At 42.2% G+C, this 16,828-nt stretch overlaps 1 protein-coding gene across 3 annotated transcripts; it reads left to right on the top strand.

Annotated features, from left to right (window-relative positions):
- The first annotated feature begins 2,224 nt into the window (after positions 1-2,224).
- Positions 2,225-10,529, top strand: GTF3C6 (general transcription factor IIIC subunit 6). Of its 3 annotated transcripts, none has more exons than XM_063125747.1 (6): positions 2,225-2,346; positions 3,787-3,867; positions 4,291-4,354; positions 4,902-4,946; positions 5,055-5,165; positions 8,440-10,529. In XM_063125747.1, exons 1-6 carry the CDS (start codon positions 2,299-2,301, stop codon positions 8,736-8,738), a joined length of 648 nt encoding a protein of 215 aa, XP_062981817.1. In that variant the 5' UTR covers positions 2,225-2,298; the 3' UTR covers positions 8,739-10,529. The 3 variants fall into 3 exon arrangements, with proteins under 3 accessions (XP_062981817.1, XP_062981816.1, XP_062981818.1); XM_063125746.1 differs by having other exon boundaries at positions 5,052-5,165; XM_063125748.1 differs by lacking the exon at positions 5,055-5,165.
- The last annotated feature ends 6,299 nt before the right edge of the window (positions 10,530-16,828 follow it).

Raw genomic sequence — 16,828 nt, 5'->3', positions numbered from 1 at the left:
TTTCAGCTCTCCCTAAGAAACTTAGAACTTGGTCCTGAAAGTATTATGAGGTTGAAATATAACTCAGTAATTAGTGGCACTAAAATGTCTTTTGCATAAAGCCCTTCTTTTGAATAAAATATAGGAAAGATCAGTAACAAATAGCAGATTAACAAAACGGAACTACTTGGCAAGTTAATATAGTAAATGTTAGCTAAGGAACTTGTATTTTTTAAAATCAAGCTGTAATTTTATTAATTTGTCTCCTTCTAGTGGCAGAATATGAAATAAATGGCTCAAATCGGTCTTCATCCTGTTATTTATTTATCTATTTGATTTATATTCCACTTTTCAACTTGAGTCCTCAAAGTGGCTTACAATATTTGTAAAATATACAGCAGGTAGAACAAGAACCACATGCTCAACAAACAAAACTGAATAACACAACCAGCTTCACTTGAGCAGGAGCCAGCATCTGAAGATCCTTCCCACAAAGCAGTTGATGTCAATTGACACTGTAAGGCAGTAGTCCCAATTAGAGCAGGCTCTGATGTTCCCTTTGCCCACTCTGTCTCCCTCACTACTTCTTTCTCCCCACAGAGCAGTCTGACTGGAGCCAGCCCTGATTTTCTGCTCTTTCTAATGTTAGATTCTAATTGAGATAGACCTGATCATTTCCTGTAGAGTTCAGACATGAAATGGGAGGACTGTCACCTGGGTAGTCTTCTCTCTCCTTATTGTCCCCAGATTTCTTTTCTGCTTCAATCCATCCTCAATATTAAGGTCAATTGGCTGATTTTTAAAACAGCAGGTGCTGGAACACAAACCTGCCGTCCACAAAGCCTATGTCTGTAGTTACACCATATGCGTGTGCATAAACGCATTCCCCTTTATCATGTCTGGCTCAAATTAAACTCTGGTTACTATCCACATACATCTGCAGAGCACACTTTCCCTCTTCGTCCTTCTCTATTCACCCCACTAAGGGCTTCTCTAAATGAACTATTTATAGCATGCTCGTGACTGGCCACTTATGGAAGTTTCTGGGTGGATTACATGACATTGTAAACAAACAGGTCTGTGATTCTCCCCATTCCATTTTTTTAAAAAAATCAGAGATAAGATGGAATAAACCTCTAATGGTGCAAAAATGGCAGTGTTGCATTGCATTATAAACTTGCTGAAGAAAGACTTTCTCTGCTACCAGAGGGAAGAGGGTAAAATGCCTCCCTGCAACAAAGGGAGGCAGATCTGGCTTACTCCAAGTAAGCGAGACCCTTCATTGTGCTAGATTAGAGTTGTGCTTGTGATTCTTTTTAATTTTGTCTTCTTTCTGCTTGTGATATTTTAATTTTTTTCTTCTTTGTCAGTTTGTGCTAGTAGCTCTCATATGTCTACTCAAAAGTAAACCCCATTGTTTTCAATGGGCGTACTACCAAGTAAGAGTGCTGAGGGTTGCAGACTTACAGCATACTACTCCCCACCCACCGTTTGCACACATGCCAAGGAGGGAAGGAGGCACTCCCTCCGAATATGTCTGTTGTTTAAACGAGCCCCGGGAAACAGCAAGATCTTTCCCTTTCATCGATCCCTCCTCCCGTGTAATGCAGCCCACATCAATCGCGCCAAAGAACCAACAACAGCCCCGCGTAAACAACGCGATCTCTCTGTTGAGTTCCCTCGAAAACAGTTATAGCAAACGAGTACTTTATCCACGGGACAGCTTAGAATCGTAGTTTAAGTAAATAAAAGGTGTGTGTGGGGGGGGGAGGCAATCCCTGGAGAAGGCACGCAACGAGAAAATGTGTTGTAAAGCGCACTGTTTTTGTTTATTTTTAACGAAGGACGGTATATATAAATCAATATAATAAAGACTCGTGATTTCTTAAAGACGAGCAAATTTATTTAGATATTGAAGATGCCAAAAAACTCTACTTGATCTGAAAACCACTCAGAATGATTTTCTGTTATGAAGAGGCAGCGAGCGCTACCCTTGTAAATAAATAATTACGTTTCTCCGAGCCACGGTTTCCTGGAGGTCAACAGGTAAAACCACAATTCCAGCGACACTTCCCCGTGGGGCTTGAAACGTTCTCGCAGTTTTCAGCCGGTTTAAGGTTTCCTGCACTACTTCCGCCGCGGTGCCTCTGAATGCCTCTCCTTTGACTGCTAGGGAACCAAAGCCGCTGCGCGAACGTACACCCTCCCCCGCGCCCGCCTCCAGCTCAAAACGCTGCTGCCACGGCGAGAGCTCTGCGTAAGATGGCGGCGGCGGCGGCGGCGAAGAAATCACGTGACGCCCGCTGAGGCACCGCTGGCATGGAGACCGCGCAGAGAGCCGACGAAGGGGGAGAGCTCGATGTGGAGGTGGGTGCAACAAACGGGCCCTCCGCCCGGGGTTTTCCTCGCGACGAGGCTGCCTGTATCCTCCTACAAAGGAGCTTGAATTGTGAAGCGGCCTCAGGCTGCAGGCAGGCGTCTGCCGGAGACTCTGGAATGGGCGAGCCCGGGTGTTTCGTTTTCTCCACTTTGGAGGGCTGAGACATGGAAGCCGCGCTCTGAGCTTCCGCCTAGGGAAGAATGCTTCGGGTTGCGATCCTCCGACGCGATCCTGTGTATATTTACTTGGAAGGAAGTAGGACTTCGTTCAGTGAGTCTCACTTCCTAATCAGGCTGAATTCCATCATCGCTTTTTACTTCTACAACTCATCCCTCAAACCTGTGAAATAAAATGAGAGTGCCCTTGAGCACATGCAGGGTGACTTTCTGTTATGAAATAGCCACGCTCTTTTACTTCTTATTGCAGATATACTAGGAGGAGCTCATCTCCTCCCACTGGTTCATATTCAGGATCGATATAATCGATTTAAATCCCTACTTTTTCCATAGGATACACTGAACACATAAAGCTTATACTGTTCTGTCTAAGGCCACCCCAACTGATGATGTCCTCTGGGATCTTCTTTTAGTGTTCTAACCACTGAGATCTAGCTGTTTCCCATTGACATTTGAAAAAAAAAAACCCTTGCACTGGCATTTTACTGCAGGATCTAATGTTAAATGTGCCCCTATTCTGTAAGATTCAACATTGGGCCAGCAATGATATGGTGTGATAACCACTGCTACTTCTTCCAGCACTAGATTTTACTGCTGTTTCCCTAGGATGCTTGAAACTGTGTGGTGGTGGTTAAGGAGTTGTGGATATCCACCTCAACTTCAGCTCAAAGGAAAGAGTACAACCCTGTTCAGATGACACACTAAGCCATGGTGGTTAAGCAATTTGAGCTAAACGTTAGGGACTTAGCATGTCATATGAACCATGGCTTAGCGTGTCTTGTGAACCCTTCCTAACCATGGTTTAGATGTGCTCATTAACCATTTGCTGCAGAAGGGTTAGCAGCCTAACCATGGCTTAGCAAGTTGTCTGAACAGCCCCTATCTTTGCTTTCTATCCATACTCCATTCATTGGTGGAGCAGAATATGGAGTAGCTACTATTTTTAGTTTCAGCCTATGAACACAGCAGAAAGCAATAGTTAGTTAATTCTGCACTAAAGTGGTAGTGTCAAAGCACAGCAGTAAAGTTGCTTTGCCTAGTGCCACAAATATGGCTGAAAAGATTTATCTAAAGCAGTTGCAATATAGAGGTGGAAATCTGGTGGATGTGTCCATGTGCATGGGAATATATCCCGGAACAAAGTGGTTGTGACAATAATAGTATTTTCAGGTGGGTCCCATCTCCTGAGCAGTAAGGGAGACTGACCTCTAAATACATTAATTAAAATGTGCTTTGTAAACTTCCCCCCAGGAACAATTAGTCATGGTGGAACTGTCAGGAATAATTGATTCAGACTTTCTGGAAAAATGTGAGAACAAATGCAAGATTTTGGTGAGTGATTAATACAAGCTTACATCTTTTCTTTTTTCTTTCTTTTTTTAAGAGAACAATGTTCCTGTATTCAAAGACTGTAGAGATCAGTAGAATGCTTTTGCTGACTGTGGGCTACTTGAAGTTTGTAGGAAAAATGTGTATCATTGTGCAAAACTGGTGTTTCTGTGTTGCTATGTATACATATAGTGGGAAGTTGTGGTCAGTTGTGCATTCCCACTGTATATACACATTGTCAAAATGGACATGCTTTTCACAAATGGCAGTGGTATGTGTACACCCATGCAGAAAATATGTTGTGTGCAGTGTCCTTGAACTTTAGAGACTTCGATAGGCTTAGGCTGTGCTCTGGATCAAAATTTCTTGGAAGTAAAACACATTTAACTATCTTTCTCGTAAATGTGTTCTTCATCTTCTTTTTAGGGAATAGACACAGAGAGACCCATTTTGCAAGTAGACAGATATGTCTTTGCTGGGGAATATGAAGGTAAGAAAATATGTGGATATACTACTTAATAAGCCAAGATTTAAAGAACCGTGAAACTAGTTTTGGGAGCCCTAGAGTAATAATAGTATTAGTATTTCTTAGCTGCCTTTCTACAGAAAAGCACCCAAAATTCCATGTAAGCTTCAAGCAATAGCAAAATCGATAAATAGACTTACAAACTAAAAAACCCAAACCCATCACAATAGAAACATCTAATTGTAAATATAGCTAAACATTAAAGTAATGAAAAGCAAGCAGCAGCTATGCTGAAATCCATGTTTTAGCCTTTACTACAAATTGCTTTTGAAACTGAGGGGAGTTTCAAAAGCTATTTGTAATATGGCATTGGTGTCAACTGATCAAAGAGGGGGAAAAGAAACAGTCTCATGAGGCTAGAGACCGTAAGCAACTCTTTGGAATTAGCTGCCTATGCTGATATGCTGATCTCCTACTCCTTTTATTTAATACAGTAGATGTGGCTCTTTGGAGTATTCTTCTAAAAAGAAGTCTGTATTTTTCCTTAGCAAAATGTTCATTTTATCCCTAGATACTCTTGGTTCCTGCATTGTGTTTGAAGAAAACAAAGATCATGGTAGGTGGTATTTTATATCTTAGCTTTTCAGAAGCTCAAAGAAGGTTAGACAAAGCATTATGAAGTTACCACTAAAGATCAATCCCTATTTCTTCCCCTTTGTAGTAGATGCGGAAGGCAACCAAAAATTACAGCTAAAATATAAATGCCACACTATGAAGAAGCTGAACATGACATGGACTCTCCTGACTGAGAAAAAAGAAGGAGAAGAGAACACAGGTGGGTTCTAAAATTCTTGGAAAATCACCCTCTGTTAGCTCAACTCTGTACATGTTTTGACAAAAAAAAAAAGTCCTACACCTCCCAGCATGCGTGGCTGAGACTTGCTGGGAGTTGTAGGACATTTTTTCCTGTCTAAACATGCATAGGACTTGTCCTGAATTTGTTTTCTCTACTTCCCTATTCTAGAAATCCCATTGGGTTTGCTTACTAAATTCATACACGCTGTATATTGTGTCCCCACTCTCCCCAGTCCAGCTCTTATGCTCACAGAACACTCCACTTTTCTTTGCCTTCCCTGGCTCATAAACATACCTTCTGTTTGCATTGCTTCTTCCTCAGCTTGACGTAAATGAATCCACAGGGCATTATGATTCTGTTCCTGTCTTTCAGCAATCCAAGTGGGATCCTAACCCACACTTCATAATGTCCTGAGCTTAATAATAATAATAATTAATAATTTCTTATTTGCCTCTCCCTTTTGACCAAGGCGGGGAACAACATTAGTACAACACTATAATATGAATCAAATACATAAAATTAATTAAAAGAGCATATAAAATCAACACAATATTAAAATAACAATCAGGACATCTTAGTATTATTAGGTTTAAAATTCATCTGGGTAGGCCTGCTGGAAGAGAGTAGTCTTTATGGCTGTCTTAAACTCGGAGAGAGTGTTAAGTTGACAAATCTCCTCTGGCAGGCCATTCCACAGTCTGGGAGTGACAGGAAAAAAAGTCATCTGGGTAACAATTGTCAGCCTAGTTTTGGCTGACTGAAGAAAGTTCTCCCCAGAGGACCTGAGTGTGCAGGGCGGATTGTACGGGAGAAGTCAATCCCACAGGTAACCTGGACCCAAACCATGTAGGGCTTTAAAGGTAACAACCAGCGCTTTGTACTTCACCCAGAAACTAATTCACAGCCGGTGGAGTGATTTTTAAGTTGGTGTAATATGGTCACCCCTAGATGTACCAGTGACCAATCTGGCTGCCATATTTTGAACTATTTGAAGTTTCTGAACTAGGTACAATGGTAGCTTCATGTACAATGCATTGCAGAAGTTGAGCCTCAAGGTTACTAGCACGTGCACTACTGCCTTTTGGTCTTCCAACTCTAGAAAAGGGCGCAGCTGACATAACAGCCTGTTATGTATAGGCCTATTATCAAAAAGATGTGCAAAATCCTTACCCTCAAGTGGTGTCTTCAGAACGCTCCCACCGCCCCATATCCCGTTTGAGAAACGGTGGCATTAGTCTGTGTTCTTTTGCATGTAGAGAGAAGAATGAAATCATAGAGCTGGAAAGGGAGGACAACAGGGCCATCTACCCCAACCATCTGTTCCCAAGGCAAGATGTTTCACAAAGTAAACCACGCATGGACCCCACAGCCTAAGCTCTCTGGGCAGTTTACAACTAAAACCATAAAATCCAGATCAAAACTTTAAAATCACGTAAAACCAGAATATATTACAGTCCAGGGAAGTCTTGTTTTAAAAGATATGTTTTTAGGAGGCATTTAAAAGTTAATACATTTTCAGCCTCCCGAACCATACAAGGGAGGGTTTTCCAGAGGGTGGGTGCCGCTACAGAGAAGGCCCACCGTTGAGGTTCTTCGTGACAGCATTCTGTTCGACTTGGAATGATGAGCAGGACCTCCTCTGATGATCATAAATGTCATCTGGGCATGCATAAGGGAAGCCGGTCTGCTAGGTATCCTGGTCCCAAGTTGTTTAGGGCTTTGTAAGATAATAGCATGACCTTGTACATGGCTCAGTAGCTAACAGGCAGCCAGTGCAGTTCTTTTAACACTGGTTTTATGTGGGCAGAGCTAGGTGTCCTGGTGAGCACCCTAGCTACTGCGTTCTGCACAAGCTGCAGCTTCCGAACCACATACATGGGTAGCCCCACATAGAGCACATTACAGTAGTCTAATCATGAGGTTACCAGTGCATGAATGACCGTGGCTAGGCTATCCCTGTCCAGGAATGGGTGTAGCTGGCGTACCAACCGAAGTTGATAATAGGTGCTCTGGGCCACCGAGGCCACCTGGGTCTCCAGTGACAAAGATGGATCCAGGAGCATCCCCAAACTATGGACCTGCTCCTTTAGAGGGAGTGCAACCCCATCCAGAACAGGCAAACACCTCAATTCCTGGACCTGGGAACCACCAACCCACAAGGTCTCTGTGTTATCAGGATTCAGCCTCAGTTTATTGGCCCTCATCCAAGACATAACTGTATCCAGGCACCAGTTCAGAATGTGCACGGCCTCTCCCAATTCAGATGTTACTGAGAAATAGAGCTGGGTGTCATCAGCGTACTGGTGACACTTTGCCCCAAATCTCATGATGACTGTTCCCAATGGCTTCATATAGATGTTGAATAGCATTGGGGACAGGATGGTGCCCTGTGGCACACCACAGTTCATCTGCCATGCAGCTGAAGTACAGTCACCCAATGCTATTCTCTGGAGCTGACCCTGCAAGTAGGAGTCGAACCACTGTAGAACAGTGCCTCCAACTCCCAACTCACAAAGGCGGTCCAGGAGAATACCGTGGTCAACGGTATCAAAAGCCGCTGAGAGATCAAGAAGAAATAACAGGGTCGCACTCCTCCTGTCTCTCTCTTGAAGAAGGTCATCAGGGCGACCAAGGCCAGTTGTGCCATAAGCAGAGATAAGAGCAAAAATGTCAATCACTTGAGGTGTCTGTCTTTATATTTTGGGCTGAAACAAAAATTGCCATTTGGAATTTTTTCATACAGAAATCATTTCCATATGGAAATCATGTGGGCACATCTCCCCAAATAATCAGGAGGTGAATTAATATAGCTGAGTTTATGGATACTTAGTTCCCCAAATTTGGCCGTGGAGTTGATCTCTATCTTTGGTCATAACCCCTCAGTGTTACAGGTATAAAGTACACATTTCTTTTAATGCAGTGTTAGCTCAATGTCTATCAATTTGTTATTTTGCTACTGCTTTGTGGTTAACCCATGAAGTTTGCTATTGATTATTATTTATGGTGTATCATTGATATACATAGTGATTTGTTTGTTTTATTAAATTTATATCCTGCATTTCCACTTATGTTACAAGTGGGACACAAGTGTCTCAAAGAATTCACAATCTAAATTTTGACACTGGGGAAGCCATCAAAGGCGGGGGGACAGAAGGAAAGCAAGAGGTAGCAAGAGATGCATATGAATATTTAATAAAAATGAGTTCTAAAATTCTGAATTTTCTCTCTCTCACCCTCTGTTTTTCTTTGACAGGTGGTGGTGTAGAGTGGCTAGAGCTTAAGGACAAAGATTTCTCATACAGCAGACCAAACATGATTTGCAACTTTTTATATGAGAAAGAAGAGGAGACAGGTGAGTCCCAGGACAAACTGGCTGAAGAGTCTGATGGAGAAGCCAGTGACAAAGGAACTATTGACCAGGACTTTGAACCTGAGATGCAGCCTAATGTTGAAATGGGTAACTCTGTCCTTCTGGACGCCACGGACTCCCAGGCGATGGATTCTTCTTCAGTGAACAGTCAGGATATTGTCATAGAGGATTCTTCACATTGATATCAAGTCTGTAGCTCAAAGATGATGATTAATAGATTTAACTAATATAGTATACTGATGTTTTAGAGGACTGTATGACAGCCCTCCTCAATGTCATATGTTCCCGATGTGTTCGATAAAATTCCCATCATCCCCAGCTAGCAGAGCCCAGAAGGGAACTGTTATTCAATGGAAAAAGGAATTTATCTGAGTAAGTGCAAGCCCTTAGACCTGTCACCAAGGCTCTCTGGATTGTGGCCCTTGTTTAGAACCAATCTTACTACCTTAGAATTGGAAAGGACAGAAGGCAATACCTGAGGAAGAAGTAGTGTCCATAACCCATTCCTTATTTTTCCTCACGTATACAAGTATTTTTTTATTTTTGTACAGTTTTACTTTTACAACTCCTGTTTAAAATAAATGTTTACTGTTTTCAAGAATGATGCCCAATCAAAATCTTACCTGTTTTTACCTATATGGGCAAAGATGTTGAACACCCAGACTGGGTTCACACAACTTGCTAACCCATGATGGTTTATTTTCCAGAACAATCCATGATAGGTTAACGTGTTGTCTGTGGGATGTTCCCCCCGAAACAGTGGGTTAGTTCTCCTAAATAAGCCACCCTGAGAACCCACAGTCTTCAGTAAGAGTTATTTAACCTATGATGGGTTAGCATGTTGGCTGTCGCATAGCGTGGGTTATGGACATTGCCTACAGAGCTGCTTGGCGAAATCTGATTCAAGCTTGGCATACTCAAAGCCCTACTTAAAAGCTCTCAGGGTCTCAAGTTTCATCTGTTTATCTTTAAAAATAAGGGAGCTGTGGGCATGGAGGGGGTAGGGTTGGAGCAGCAAAAGTACCATATGTTCACCAGCACCGCCCCTTGGTTTGAAAGGCGTGGAGGAGAACCACCCCACCCTCCCCTTTCATCGGCAAGCTCTCCCTTACAGCACATGCCCCCAACAAAGGAAAAAGCAAGAGGACAGCACTACACGGAGGCTTCAGGGTGGATTAAATTCACTTGGGGAAAATAATCCACGCTTTCCCCATTCTAGGAAAAGACAGAAAAGGCTGGGGAAGAGGCATGTGAGTACCATGCTGCAAAACTGCACACCAGGCACGGCGAGAGTGCATTAAATCACTGGTGTGATGGAGCCCTACTCTGATTCAGCATGCCAGTCTCTGATGTGACTCAGCAGCAATTGAAAACAATAGAACAATTTGTTATAGTAATGTATGATCGTACTAGCATCAAAGAAGACGTAAACAGGAAAGAACTATTTGCAAAAAAAGGAAGACACATGGAATGGATCCCACCAACTTCAAGTGCTCTGTTAGAGCATGTAAAATGTGCCATCTTTGAAGCAGGTCATGTGTTGGGGGAACCTCTTTACAGCCAATACCATCATACCCTGATCCTAGCAACTGGGGATGGGAGAAAGACGCTGAATCTGGCCTCCTGCTTCAAAATCCTGCCTCGAGTTGGTTTCTTGTGGCTGTAAAACAAAATGTGACACTAAGAACAGATGCAAATGCAGTACTGCTGGACTACCTTGTACTGTGATGTGTCAGTGTGATGGAGAATGTAGTCGAGACTAAAAAAAACCCACTAAAACCAAAAGTTTTAAGCTCTGTAATTTTAAAAAACAAAAAATGGTTAAATGTAATTTTTTATGTGTGTTACAAGTTAATTTAATACATTTGCTATTCAGTTAACAGATTTTTATAATTATCTGAAACCCAGATCCAGAAAGAATAAATGAGCCTCCTATGGAAATTTGGCATTATTTCTATTAACTCTCTTCCCAACTGCCCCAAATTGATGCCTCAGTAGGTATTCTTGTTGAAAAATGTGTAAAGTGTAACCTCTGAAAGTTTCAGGCTTGCAACACAACGTGCAAGATTGGTGAGATAGTGCATGTCGTTGACTTCTCAGACAAATGGGTAGGAATAAAACCTTTATATCTCGACGAGGGTTGCTCCTATGAAAGGGTTGTTAATGACTTTTTTGTAGCAAATTTTATGCTCCTTCATTTTGTATTGAGACATCTTTTCTGTGAGATTACAAATAATAGAGTTATTTTACGAAAACTGGATTTTGGTCGCCATTTTCCAAGATGGCGGCCATTATGATGATTTCCCAAGATGCCCCTATATCTCATTTTAATCTACATGGTCATAAATACCACCATACCAGATTTCACACTTGTATCACAATGTGCACGATTTGGCCAGAAATTGTCGTTAAGCTGCTGTTCTAACTGAGCAAAGCTGTACTTGAAGAGTTCTCCCACATGTGAGAACGAACACTGGATCAAATCCATTATAGGGTTTTTTAATGCATAGATCATTTTAGTAGCTGGTATGTTAGCTATTGGTAGAAACGGCTACTCTTCCTTCTTTGGGAAAGATGTAGCAGCTTATCAAACATGAAATCCATATATTTTCAGTTAGCTGGTACAACTCGCAAGCATAAATGTATCTTTTCCTTCAGTGAGAAGAGTTCTTCTGAAAGTGTTTTCATTACAAAAGATTGTGTAGATAAAGGGTGGGCAACTTCCGATCAGTTATGGCCAGCATAGCCAATGGTGAGGGATCATGGGTTAAAACACAAAAAGGATTGTGAAGAGCTCCAAAGGGATCTCTCCAAGCTGGGTGAGTGGGCATCCAAATGAAAGAAGCGGTTCAATGTACGCAAGTGTAATGCACTTTGGAGCAAAAAAAAACCAACTTCAAATATATCCCGATGGAATCTGAGCTGGTGGTGACTGAAAGAGATCTTGGGGTTAATAATAATAAATTTATTTCTTACCCGCCTCTCCATTCTGAGAGGTGGGTAAATAAACAATAAACAATAAAATACATAAAACTGAATTAAAACATAATATACATTGTTAAAAACATGGTGGACAGCTTGATGAAAATGTCAACCCAGTGTGCAGCAGCTGTAAAGAAGGCAAACTCCATGTTAGGCATTATAAGAAAAGGAATTGAGAATAAAACTGCCAGTATCATAGTGCCTTTATAGTTAAATTATGGAATTCACAAGATGTAGTGATGGCCACCAATTTGGATGGCTTTAAAAGGGGGTTGGATAAATTCCTGGAGGAGAACGCTATCAATGGCTACTAACCCTGATGGTTCTGTGCTACCTCCAGTGTCTGAGGCAGTAAGTCTGTGTGCACCAGTTGCTGGGGAACATGGGTGGGAGGGTGCTGTTGCACCATGTCCTGCTTTGTTGGTCCCTGGTCAATAGTAGGTTGGCCACTGTGCAAACAGAGTGCTGGGCTAGATGGACCCACGGTCTGATCCAGCATGGTATTTCTTATGTGAGTTGAAGGCCAAAATATTTGGAGAGCCTGGTGTAGATGAAAAACAGAGCAATTCATTTTATACATTTATTTTATTTATTTAAGGATTTTTATGCCGCCATTCAGCCAAAAAAGGCTTTCATGGCGGCTTACCAAAAGTATTTCTTGACAGTCCCTGCCCACAGGCTTACAATCTAAAAGACATGACACAAAGGGAAAGGGGATTGGGAGGGAGGAGGAGGGGGAAAAGGAAAGCAAATTCAGGCACTACAATCTTAGTTGTTAAGTTCAGCAGTTACAGTTGACAGAAGGAGGGTGGGGGCTCTCAGCTGGAGCTGGACCCAGGCACGGTGGAGAGGTGCCTGGCTGCTGCTTCCTCCCTCACTGGTGGCCTCTGCAGTGACAGTTGGTAGCAGGAGGGAGGGGGCTCTGAGCTGGAGCTGGACCCAGGCACGGTGGAGAGGTGCCTGGCTGCTGCTTCCTCCCTCACTGGTGGCCTCTGCAGTGACAGTTGGTAGCAGGAGGGAGGGGGCTCTCAGCTGGAGCTGGACCCAGGCACGGTGGAGAGGTGCCTGGCTGCTGCTTCCTCCCTCACTGGTGGCCTCTGCAGTGACAGTTGGTAGCAGGAGGGAGGGGGCTCTGAGCTGGAGCTGGACCCAGGCACGGTGGAGAGGTGCCTGGCTGCTGCTTCCTCCCTCACTGGTGGCCTCTGCAGTGACAGTTGGTAGCAGGAGGGAGGGGGCTCTCAGCTGGAGCTGGACCCAGGCACGGTGGAGAGGTGCCTGGCTGCTGCTTCCTCCCTCACTGGTGGCCTCTGCAGTGGCTTCTCATCACTATCTGTTTTAATTTTTCAGCTATTGTATATATAATTTTTGCGGCATCAACTGCTGTGAAAGTATTTAACAAGCAAAATCTTCTGTTTTGGGTGAGGGAGGTATTATCTCCCCATTTCCAGTGTATAACACTTGCCTTTGTCAAGCAGTTTCCCCTGACTCTATTTATTGCATTTTTATACCTCTTAATAGCCGAAGCTCTCTGGGTGGTTCACAAAAATTAAAACCAAGAAGACTATTCAAAGTATAAAACAAACAACAGTATAAAAACTAGATAAGCATTTCTTTCTTTCTTTCTGAAAACAAACAAGCACAGTAAAATGCCTTTGTTTTATTTGTTGTTTGGTCTAGTGTATACTACATACCTTGCTTACCTAAAGACAAATAGAGAACTAATATTGTGTTTTGCTCCTGTGGGTTCGACATTGTTCTAGCTTTCTAATTAAAATTAAGAGGTATGCTCTGTTCCAGCATAGCATTCTCCTTCCTTCTTCTCCTCTGAGAAATTGTTATTACTTGAGCGTATTGAGCAGTGCTTTCACACTGGGTTGTTAATATCTTATAAGGCTAGTTTATAATGGCTCAAATATTTCTATTCCCACTTTAAAATATTTTAAGCAGATTATTGTACAGTTTACTGTATTTCATAAAAATATTATTTATTTCTCTACTGTCCAATAGCCGAAGCTCTCTGGGCAGTTCACAGTAATTAAGAAGTTAAATAAATTAAGAAATTAAGCAAGAAAAGTATTAGAATGGAGCTGTTTGTATGTAATTCACCCATGATTTGCTGTGGTGTGTGCTGGGCACATTCTGCAAACTTTTTGAATATTCAACCTCCAATTGGGCTGGTTGGGGTTTGCTACATGATGTGCTACCATTGTACCTAGTTCATAAACTTCAATTAGTTCAAAATATGGCAGCCAGGTTGGTCACAGATACATCTAGGGGTGCACATATTACCCCAACATTAAAATCATTCCACTGGCTGCCAATTAGTTTCTGGCCAAAGTACAAAGTGTTAGTCATTATCTTTAAAGCCTTACATGGTTTGGGTCCAGATTAACTGTGGGATCGCCTTCTCCTGTACAATCCGCCCCGCACACTCAGGTCCTCTGGGGAGAACTTACTTCAGTCATCAAAACTGGGTTGACAACTGTTACCCAGAGGACCTTTTCTTCTGTCGCCCCCAGACTGGAATAGCTTGCCGGAGGTGATTTGTCAATTTAACTCTCTCTCTGAGTTTAAGACAGCTATAAAGACTAGCCTCTTCCAGCAGGCCTACCCAATGAATTAAGAACACGGCATTAAATAAATAAATAAAAAAGTCAGCATACTGGAATATATTAAAAGTAACCCTGGTCTCAAAAGGTACTGCAAGCTGAAAGGTCTGGAGAATATCAGAGGAAATAATGCCTCTGTAATCTTGGGGCAACCAGAGTTACCTCCCTGTATGCCACACACAACCCAGACCTTTAAAAACAAAACACCATTTGACACAATCATCCTGGCATATGCACATGTGTGGTGTTCTCTTGTATGTTTTAAAATGTCAAGGATTAAATCCCTACTGAGCAACTGCTAGATTTTCCCCTTCTAGGATGGAGTTGAATGTCAGGGTCATCATTACATCTACCTAGGCTAGTAGATGCCAATCCCCATGAAGAGTGTTTACTGTATGTGTGGATGAAGCTATTATAGGTCCCTGGTCAGAACAATAAATATTTGGAATAAAATTATATTTATCCTATGGCAGCCTTCCCTAACCTGGTGCACTCCAGATATTTTGGATTACAACTCCCAGAATTCTTGACCTTTCAACCAGGAGTGCATCAGGTTGGGGAAGACTGTCAAGGGAAACATGAAACAAGCTTCTGCTACCCTTTGTCTAGAGGGCTGGCATCGTGTCCAGGCAAAAGTGCAAGGCATTTTTGATGGCCCTTAACTAGGGTGACCATATGAAAAGGAGGACAGGGCTCCTGTATCTTTAACAGTTGTATTGAAAAAATGAATTTCAGCAGGTGTCATTTGTATGTATGCAGCACCTTGTGAAATTCCCTTTTCCTCACAACAGTTAAAGCTGCAGGAGCCCTGCCTTCTTTTATATCTGGTCATGCTAGGTAGGGCTCCTGCAAGTTTTACTGGCGAGGAAGAGGGAATTTCACCAGGTAATGCATGCATACAAATGACACCTGCTGAAATTCCCTTTTCAATACAACTGTTATAGATACATACAGGAGCTCTGTCTCTTCTTTCCATTTGGTCACCTGACATTAACATCAGAGTGTCACCTAAACAAGCACTTTGCAAGACACCTGATCTAGACTGCGTGCTCCAGAAAGAACACTTTTGAGTGTCCTAAAATACTAGCTAAATGATATCCCTCTATTTTTTATTTATTAAGTTTATTACCTGCTTTTCATTATAAAATAATCCCAAAACAAAGGTACAACCAATAAAACATTTAAAAAAATCGTACAACATTGATAAAAAATAATAATCAAATGGGAGAACAGTAACATGTAATAAATAAATAATGTAATAAATAAATAAATAAATAAATAATAACACAGATAAATAACAATTTACACGATGCAGCAAAAAGTTTCAAAAATACCAAAATCTTGAGTTGGTGCTGAACGTTTTGTAAGACTCACTGCCCACGGTATTTTAATCACTCCGGCCCTGGTTTTTCTCTTATTTTCTAACATGGCCCTCAAATTCTCTTTACTGTGCAATCCGATACTTGACTACTCAGAAGTAAATCCCGACGCAACCTCTTCCATGTGTGTTGTAGGATTGCAGGAGTGGATTCTTCGCCTCATCTCTTCCCTCTTGTGGCCATGGAACAGCAGTTCATGGCAACCCGTGGGCCCGGTGTGGGCATCGAAACCATGTTCAAGTGGGGAGGGGGATCCACCTCGATGTTTTAACCCTAGCCCGAGGGGGTTGATACCCCAACGCAATCGCTCCAGCAATAAATGAGCTTTTTGCCACTCCAGTGTCAACTATACTGCCACGACGCCATTCTGAACGCAGGGATATGAAAATAGAGAGAACCAACAAATTATCTGGATTGGTCATTTTCTAATTCACGTTAACAAGCCATTTTTAACTATTCCCCGGGGAGGAAGTGAGAGCTGTCCATAGTAATTAATAGAGAAATCCAAAAAAATTAACGTAGCTGTGATTGACGTTTTCCATCCCTAAACAGTTCCATGTGATTTTGAGTTAGATCCGGATTTAGTCATAGAGTAGACCCATTGAAATCAATGGGACATTAACTTTACCATTAATTTCAACAGGTATACTCTGAATATGACAAAATCTGGATCCAACCCAATATTTGTTTTTAGCCCCGGTCCCCGTCCCCATTTTAAAAATAGCTTTACATTTATTTTTTAATGCAGATGCGATCCATTATCCCCATATTGGCGACTGGAGGAGGCTGTGGTTGGGATACAGTTGGTTTACCACAATTGGTAGTGTAATTTAGTCTGAAGATTGCAGGTTAGGGCTTCATGTTGAGAGACTATGGTAGTTTACTATGGTATGGTTTTTTAATATAAAGGGGTCGTTCCGGCTTTCACACCGTCCCTAGTTTACAACAACCCGGCGATGTGCCTTGAATGCCACGTTTCTTGGTAGAGAGGCGGGTTACAAATAAAATAAATGTAGCCCAATGGCATTCTGACCCTGTTGCAGGTTGGGGAAGGGGGTGGTGGTTTGAGCGAAGACAGTAGCTAACAGCAATCCTGCGGCGTGTTCGAATGTTCTTCTCCCCAAGTTGCAGGTTGAGCTGAGAAAGTTCCCTGCAATCTAGTCCATTCTTATTATGACCCTATGGTAGGTTTGGAGCTGTGCCAAGAGTAGTTTGCAGCTGGCTTGGAGCTCTAGCCGAAAATCACCCGTACAAAACGTATGTAATTCAATTCTTCTCAAAGCACCCAGATCAAATCCAGCG

Source organism: Elgaria multicarinata, chromosome 4, assembly GCF_023053635.1.
Source record: "Elgaria multicarinata webbii isolate HBS135686 ecotype San Diego chromosome 4, rElgMul1.1.pri, whole genome shotgun sequence".
In the NCBI taxonomy this organism is placed as follows: domain Eukaryota; kingdom Metazoa; phylum Chordata; class Lepidosauria; order Squamata; family Anguidae; genus Elgaria; species Elgaria multicarinata.
This window is presented reverse-complemented; position numbering and strand designations above follow the sequence as displayed.

What these genes read in the sequence shown, in the direction of transcription:
- GTF3C6 (XM_063125746.1), top strand. Translation starts at nt 2,299, where the DNA reads ATGGAGACCGCGCAGAGAGCCGACGAAGGGGGAGAGCTCGATGTGGAG. An exon ending in AGAACAAATGCAAGATTTTG is followed by an intron (nt 3,868 to 4,290) that starts GTGAGTGATTAA and finishes TCTTCTTTTTAG; the next exon opens with GGAATAGACACAGAGAGACC. An exon ending in AGAAGGAGAAGAGAACACAG is followed by an intron (nt 5,166 to 8,439) that starts GTGGGTTCTAAA and finishes TTTCTTTGACAG; the next exon opens with GTGGTGGTGTAGAGTGGCTA.